This window comes from Lactuca serriola, chromosome 4 (genome assembly GCF_051521515.1).
Source record: "Lactuca serriola cultivar US96UC23 chromosome 4, Lser_US96UC23_V15, whole genome shotgun sequence".
Lineage (NCBI taxonomy): Eukaryota > Viridiplantae > Streptophyta > Magnoliopsida > Asterales > Asteraceae > Lactuca > Lactuca serriola.
Genome location: NC_136411.1, coordinates 117,980,508 through 117,989,374, shown reverse-complemented (window position 1 = coordinate 117,989,374; position 8,867 = coordinate 117,980,508). Strand labels below are relative to the sequence as shown.

The 8,867-nt window shown below is 31.9% G+C and overlaps 1 protein-coding gene across 1 annotated transcript; it reads right to left on the bottom strand.

Annotated features, from left to right (window-relative positions):
- Nucleotides 1–223: 223 nt before the first annotated feature.
- Nucleotides 224–2,930, bottom strand: LOC145102408 (rop guanine nucleotide exchange factor 1-like). The gene is made up of 5 exons (XM_079039796.1): nucleotides 2,313–2,930; nucleotides 1,904–2,020; nucleotides 1,279–1,817; nucleotides 834–1,187; nucleotides 224–650 (listed from the first exon to the last, which is right to left on the bottom strand). The coding sequence occupies exons 1-5, from the start codon at nucleotides 2,641–2,643 to the stop codon at nucleotides 240–242; spliced, it is 1,752 nt and encodes a 583-aa protein (XP_078895922.1). The 5' UTR covers nucleotides 2,644–2,930; the 3' UTR covers nucleotides 224–239.
- Nucleotides 2,931–8,867: the final 5,937 nt, after the last annotated feature.

Here is an 8,867-nt window from a genome sequence, read left to right as displayed (position 1 = left end):
TAAAAGTGCTTCTCACTAACGAAAGTAAAATATAGTGATTAAACCTCAAACTTACTATAAAGTTGTAACAAAAATCCTAACAAATATTATTTTCCGAAGTGGAAAACAACACCCAACATCAACATAACAACAAAACCAACACCAATCCCTCGACAACTTTAAAAACCGCAAACTACATTCCTAAACACATATACAACCCACCCTACCCCTCTCCCCCCCCCCCCACCCCCATCAGACATTCAATCTCTTTCCGTTACACTTTCGGAATTCACATTTTGCGCAAACGTCCATAGCTTTTCAAGGTCCCGAGGCTTAGGGACTTCAAGTTTACAGGTATCAGTGGTGTTGTTGTTGATCAGTGTTGGTGCTCTTGTAGGGCTACGAATTAGGGTTGGTGATGTGGAAAATGTTGGGGTTGCAAATGGGGAGGAGTACGGCGTGTGGTTGATTGAGAATGGGCTCGGGGACATTCGCTTTTGGATTGGGCGGCCCCCAAGACCCCCTCGGTTGAATGTCGATAGAGATTTCGATGTCAGAGATTGCTTCGTTGTGTCATCTACAAAGATGACATCATCGATTCTTGCAGTTATGTTGAATGCTAAGCTTTCCATCACCCTTGAGTAGCTTTCGAGTATCGATTGCCCCACGTCCTACCAAATGCAAGAAATAGCAATGTACTTTTAGATCAGTAATCAATTCTAGCATCGAAATTTAAAATGTTTTCTTATTAAAAAAATATATATATAATATAGCATTGTACATTCAATTTTTTTTTCTTGTACTTTAACAATTCTACCCTAAATAAATGTAGTTTTGCTATTATTAGCACATACCTTGTTATATTGAATTTTGCTCATATCTAATGAAGTTTGAGGAAGGCTAGGAAACCGAAGTCTTAAGCTATGAAGCAATGTCTCGGCTCTTTGTGCTAAATAACCATTCTTATCGCCATCAACAACAAATCCCTTAACTTTCCCACTCCATGATGAATGTTTTTGCTTTAAATGACTTGAATTCTTTTTGTGACCTTTCAACTTCCATGCATAAATTGCTCCTTCAACCCGATTCACAACTTCCAAAGTGTGGTGCTCAGATGACAAGTCCAAGCATTCCACAAGACATTCGGGAGAGAATTTTTCAGCAGATATGTAGCGATAGATGATGTCACCTAAACACGCTTTTCCACTCTGTATTATTATTAATTAATCATTAACCAATTAGAAATAATAAATAATACATTAGAAATTAGAAAAGTTTATTGATCATATAAAAGCATACTTTGGGTAAGGATTCCAAGTAAGCATTTGGAATCTCCATTTCTGAAAGAACATTACTATTAATTGCTAAAGCTGCTTTTAAAATCTGGTTTGTGCAATCTCTACACTGTTGTAATCTTTTCCTAGCATCTTCAGATAATCCATTGGGAGGGACTTTTGGATAAGGTAACCACCATTTTTCTTCCTGTCTAATTGAAGGTCTTCCTCCACAGATTCTAGAAGGAAATGTTTCATGATCATCACCTTCTGCTAAAACTATGCCTCGATCAACATACCAAAACTCTGTATTGTGAAACCCATCTAACATACTGATTAACATGGAGTCGAGCTTCTTTAAAGCTGGAAGATTCATAGACAAATCTGCCCTTGGTTGTGTTGCCATTACTTCATAAGAGCCACCAGATGGAGATTGTTGTATTGAAGGAACAAAGTCTACAATGGAGTCACTTACTGATAGAAGCCACTCCATCTCCCTTTGCCACATTGCCTTCTTTTGAGGTGCTAATGGCTCCAACCTCCATAGCTCCCCAAATACAGAGGCTTTCATGATTCAATCAGAAACAGATCCCAATTAGAAAATAAGGAAAAACACATAGTTATTGCAAGAAAATGAAAAACTCACTAACCAGAGAGATTTGTTATAGCGTTTGAAATTGCTAGGGCTGTACAGACACCTTTTCCCCCTCCAGACATGTCTTCTCCAAGCAGCAGCTTAGCGAACTTTTCCTTCATCATATCGATTTCTACAAGGTCGTTGAAATTTTAACAGAATTATTACAATAATCTGAAGAAATTGGTGAAATTGCCTCTATGTAACACAATGTGCGCTCAAAATGGAGGAGAGATGGACGGATTTTTGGTAACAATAGTCAAGAAAAACGTATAGAGAGAGAATTTCAAACAAATATGTGTGAGTTTATCCGTGCCCTAATGTTGTATCTAACTGTTCAAATCGATTTGTATTTAGGAATGACATTAGTAACAGTTGTTAATACAGTAAAGCACATGAATAGAAAAAGATCAATGGAGACTAACCAGATAAATCTGCATCAGGCTGTTTCTGAGGATTCTTCTTATCCCAAATCATAACGTCATCGCATCCGCTAATCAGCGGGAATGTGAAGGGCATCGGGAAGATAGAATCATTGCGGGAAACCGAATTAGAAGCAGCAAAAGACGACGATTTCAATGAACTAGAAGAAGCGCCATCGTTATAACGGCAGCCGGAGAAACCGCTCGAACTCTCAGACTCACTGATGTCAGCACTAAGACTGTAACTCTCCTCCTCACAACATCGTCCACTACTACTAGAGATATTGTTGTGGTTGTTGTTGTCTTCCTCCGAGGAACAAACACTCGCAGCCATCTCAACGATTCCAATTTGGAACTTTGTCGTCTCAATTTAAAGTTTTAAACCTTATCAAGTTACCCTATCAAATCTTGGCCGATGTAAACCATATTACACGTTACCTGAAATGTGATACAAATTGCTGGTGGTTGTGGCTGTGGTCGTCGTGGTGACTGACCGGCGGCAGCGGTGTCGGCGGCGGCGGTGGTGGTGGAGACCGACAAAAAGGTAAAAGGGGGCAGAAGATGATATAAAGCTGTGGAAGTAGAGTGAAGGAGTATAATGCAAACAACACACAGATACTTTTTCTCACATCACTACATATATTACCAGAGTTATTTTTATTTGTTCGCCTTCATTTATGCTTAAATTTACAAATTAGACCTTCTTGTTTCAAAATTGTACAATATACATCCTCCGGTTATTACTAATTATCCTTATTAATGTACAAATAAAATTTAGGTTATACTATCTTATGTTTAATCATTTAATGTTAAGTTATAAATTTTCAATTATATTGATAAATTTTTGCCGAAGATAAGTAAAATTTATAAACTTATTATATTAAATAGTTAAACAAATATATAGAACGGAAAGAATTTGATTGTAATAGTATTTATATTTATCTATGTTAACGATTGACAATTTAGCTATAGACAATTAATTATTTTCGGTTTTACAAATAAAGTAATCCTATCTAATTAAACTTTGTAAACCATAAATTAGTTTAAGAGAAGCATTTTGAAGGCAATATTTTTATTATATATATAATTTATTTATTGGCATTTAGATATAATAAAACGAGGGTTAAATAGAAGGTACCTACTTATGCACTTTCATTGAAGTTGGCAGAAATGGTCATATGGTGGGACCAAGTGCTTGTGGGGATGGTAGACAATGGATTAATTATATATATTCAAGTTTTCAACCATTTTATTTGTTGTGCTTATTAATTCTCAAACTAACATTTTTACAAAAAAACATCAATACATAAAATTATTGCTAGTTTATTTTACAAAAATTTATAGAAATTAGTATCCTGTCGGTTTGAATTGATGCATAAGTTTTTTTGTTATTAATATTTATAAATAATTAAAATTTAGATATTATTATTAACTATATTATTGAAGCATATAATGATTTGTAATGTTGCATTTATTTGAATATATGTTGGTTGTTCAATTAACCTTTTAACTAAGTTTATAAACTGTACCAATTTCATCAGTAAATTCATATAAGATAAAATATATTAAAATATGATAAATTTTGTTAATAAATAAAAGAACATTATATCTTGTAAAATTATTATGTGCCTTTTATGGCAAAGACAAATGCTCAAAATCTTTATAATTTTTCTTGTTAGGTTGATCATCATTTAATGTTGTTTTTTAGAAAGATCAATGAAAATATCATGTGAAATTCATTAAAACTCATTGACGGTTTGCTACCTTTTTACATATTTTAAATATATGTTGATCACCAGATTTGAAAATAAAAAAATTGTGGATTTTCAACTTTTCATGCATTACGTAAATTTGCTTCCAGGAATGATGTGTCTTAAAACCCGTTACACATTTTCTTCTAGGGGCAATGCCATTTGTAAATACTCATGATGAAAATGAACATTGTTTGTATATGTATATACAATGTATGAATGGATATATGTAAGCTGACTGATTATATATATATATATATATATATATATATATATATATATATATATATATATATATATATATATATATATATATATATATATATATATATATATAACTTAATCGAATAAATTTATAAATTTGTCACCATTAAAGTTTCGTATTTGCAAATTTCAAATGTTATGAAAGATAAGAACTTCTTGCAAGTTCGAGCCCTAATATATATTTTTCATCTATGGATGCATAAAAGTATATAACCTTGATTAATACAATAACTATTAGAAAAAATCATTTTTAACGGTAAATTTAACACAAGTTTTTAGTAGTGAAGGTTTTTGCATTGATTACATGGAAATAATATTGATTTTAATTAACTAGATTTAACTAACGATTAGGTTAACTTTTTTGTGTATGTGTTTATAGATTCGGAATATAAGTATGGAATGTGTATAGATTCATTAGATATGTACTTGATGTTTAAGGAATAAGAAATTATTTATGATAATAACATAGTACAAAAGAACCAACTACAATCTTTTGTGAAGCCTTGATGAGCACAAAAATGCAACATATGCAATTTTTAGTTAAAAAAAATAATAATAAATAATCTAGTAGCTTTCCACTCAAAAATAACCATATGTAGTAACCCAAAAAACAAGGGGGCCATGGCCCCCTTTGGCCCTATAAGCCTTCTGCCCATGGTTTTTAAAGTAAGAAGAATAGTCAAAATGGTGGTGAAAAATCTATTAAGAATAACATGTTAAGTTAAAATGGTTTTTAATACATCATAGTCTTCAAAGCTACAAATAGTTATGTTTATATATTAAAAAGTGTGGACTAAAACTAAAACAATATACGAAAAAATAGTTGCATACTTGCATCTGAAATTCTTTTTTTTTTTTTAATCTGAAATTCTATGCTTCTGAAAGAAACCAAACATTTTTCAAACATGTTTCCTTTCCCAACATAAAAGTAAAACTAATTAGATAAATAACAATTATTTTCTAACCGAAGTTTGAACTTTGAACGACATTGACTAGAATTTAGAATAACTTTTCAAGTCTCGACTTTCCATTAGAATTCCATTGACTATATTTTTAGTTTCTTACACTAAAAAGTTTTTGATAAATAATATTTATTGAATCATAATATATTCTTTATAAAAATGATAGTGTAATGTATTTAGATCGTGACAACAACAACAACAACATTATCCTGATCCAAGAGACCTCCGACCAAAATAAAATCAAAAACAAAATTTTAAAATAACACATGCATTGAAGTAGTCCGTGCAAAAGATTTGGTGCTATAATGTTTAAAATAATCAGTTAGATTAATTATACAAATTTAATTCTATTGATTTATATATATATATATATATATATATATATATATATATATATATATATATTTGATTACTTGTTAAATGTTGTTAATTATCAAAAACTCATATAAAAATACATGTTTTGACCGATTAATCAAACTCTTTAACCATATTTTTGTCAAAATTATTAATTTCTATATATATATATATATATATATATATATATATATATATATATATATATATATATATATATATATTTGATTACTTGTTAAATGTTGTTAATTATCAAAAACTCATATAAAAATACATGTTTGGACCGATTAATCAAACTCTTTAACCATATCTTTGTAAAAATTATTAATTTCTATTTAACAAATAAGAATTGTTTTTAGTCAAATATCTGCATTATTATTCGAAACTCTTTTCCAATAATTAGAATTACTTTGTTGGGTATTTAATGCATATTATACGAGTATTATTTTTCGCACACAATAATTGCCGGAATTTATTTACTGATTCATGTATGTCAAATCAAATGGGCAAATTGTTGTGGATCACCCGTACAAAGAGGAAGCTGTGATTGTAACTTGTGCCCTAGGAAGCTATACTATGATGACGTGGTGCCTAGTTGGCACATACAGTATGTTCAATAGTCAAAGGTCAACGTGAACTTTTGCACAATCTTGAAGTCAGCAATAGTAAAACCACATATGAAACGTTTTTCTTAATTTTAACAAGAAAACGTGTTTAGTAAAATTTTACAATCCTAAACGCCTAAAATAATTCGACGAATTTTAATTTATATAATATCTTTGAACATAAAATATAAACATGACTTAATTTATATCCATTTTTTAGTTGGGTAATCGTAAAATGACCATTTAGAATTTAAAACTACATGAAAATAATCCTATTTTTTTAATTTATCAAAATGATTACATGTCAAGAATGGTCATTTCAAACTAATTTTATACGGAAGTTATATTATATTAATTTTATACGGAAGTTATATTATATTAACAGTTTAATTTCTAACCAAATAAAATACATTTTAGATTTCGAATTTCAGACTTAATATTGCAGACATTCAAAAGAAAATTTATTGAAAGTCCGACATTCAATAAACAAATCTGAAATCTGAAGGAATTTTTTTTTTTTTTTTCATTGGTTACTAAAATTTAACAAAAAATCAAAGAAACATACTTAATTAAGTTTATACGAAAGAAGCAAAAAAATATGTCATTTAATTGAGAAATTTGTAATATTAAACATTAAAATTTGACGGATACGTATAATTTTTTGTAACGTTCAAAAATTTAAGACTGAGAATTTCGTTTTCATTATAATAAAATCATCAATCAAATATGTTTATACAACCATAAAGAAAAAACAAAGTATGTCAACCAAACATTCCAAAATACATCAGAGTCAAGTAAAGGGAAATCATAGTGTGTGTATGTGTGTGTGTGTGATGCGATCATCCTGAGCTCTTCCCTTTTAATCTAGAAGTATCTAAAACATAAACTGAAAACCGTAAGCACGAAACTTAGTGAGCTCCCTAAAATACCGCATACCATACATATATGTCAGCTCAAGGTTGTGTCGAGTCTATTTCACCCCCGAGTCTATTTTAACTCATGTATCGATTCAAGGTCGTACTGTCTCTACTTCACCCATGAGCCTATTTTCAGCTCATGTGTCAGCACAAGGTTGTACCAGGTCTATTTCAATCCCACATACATATAGCAAACAGACACACAGACATATAACACATACAACAAGAGTCACAAAGACTACAATCACATAACATATCTAAGTGTCATACAATATAGTGAGCAAACTTACCTCAGTTTGTTGTCAGTCAAACAAATGATCGGGCTGATGAAACAGAAAATCTTCGCGCTAATCAATCAAATAAAACCCCAATCAATAGTTGAGCCATAGACCATAACTAGGAATCTAGTTCATTTGTCCAACACCCAGGTTAAAGGCCATTTTACCCCTTCCTTACTTGGCCCAACAACCGAGGCCTAACCCAAAGGCACCAAAAGCCCAATATGGCCCAAATTCCTAAATACCCAAAGCCCATTATGGGCCCAAATCCAACAAGGCCCAAAGCCTAACAATGGCCCAAAGTCAAAAAGACTAGTGGCCCAACAAGGCCTAAAACCCTAATAGTCCAAATATTGCCCAAATCACAAAAGTCAATGAAAGTCAATAGTTGCTGAGTACGCCCAACATACTCAGACTTAGGCCATGTGTATGCCACCTTTGGCCAGTACGTGCTACGTAAAATCTGGGTATGCCCAACGTACTCCACAACAAGCCCAACACGTCATTAAGTGCTTAAATGGTTAAGCCACTAAGTCCCTTTCTCATATCTGATCCTAAATGATGCCTTAACACGTAAAGTTGACAACTTTACTCCTTTGCATGTCTTAATGGGACCCAATACTTGTTTTTGAACATTAAAACCCATAACAAGAGCCCTAACTCATGCTTGGTCCAATATAACACATCAAGATTGCATTTGTATGCATAAAGGACCTCAAAAATGCTAAGATATACCATCCCTAGCTTCTGGAGTAGCTTATACTCTCAAGTATGACTTAAAGGACCATAAAAAGTACAAAAACAAGCCCTAACTAGATCTATAATAATGAACCATCAAGTTAAGACCGTTATACCTCCAAAAGCTTTCCAAGTTGGTGATGATTTTGGATCCACAAGCTCTAACCACACCAATGCAACTTCCAAGAGTTCTTCTTCCTTAAAAATCACCAAAAACACTCTCAAGGATCACTTCCAAGCTTAAAACACTCAAATGGCAATTAGGGTTTCGTTCTTAGGGTTTGGAGAGGTGGATGTTGGTCATAAGAAGGTCCAAGAGCAACTTAAGGTGTTTAAATAGGGCACATACCCTAAAAATTAGGGTTTGTCCCTGATGGTCATACGCCCCGCGTATCCCACATACACACAACGTACGTACATTACCTCCACGACCAAGTTATCGAGCCAGTACGCCCAACGTACTCCTAGCGTACGCCCAGCGTACTCGACTAGGGACCAAAATGCAAGAGTTTTAAGGTTAAGGGCAAAAAGGAAAAATACATGAAATGCAAATGTTACATTTTTATTAACTATTTAATAAAATAAAAAAAAATACATATTTGATTCTTTTTTTTGGAAAGTCAATCAAATAAATGAACACAAAAAGAAGAGACTTGAGTGTAAAACTCAAGTCAACAAAATAATAGGTT

Bases quoted from the DNA above. Each gene is read 5' to 3' on its own strand.
- LOC145102408 (XM_079039796.1), bottom strand. From the start codon at position 2,643: ATGGCTGCGAGTGTTTGTTCCTCGGAGGAAGACAACAACAACCACAAC. The intron at 1,818-1,903 runs GTTAGTGAGTTT...GAATCATGAAAG, and splicing joins CGCTATAACAAATCTCTCTG to CCTCTGTATTTGGGGAGCTA. The intron at 651-833 runs GTATGTGCTAAT...TGCATTTGGTAG, and splicing joins GCAAAATTCAATATAACAAG to GACGTGGGGCAATCGATACT.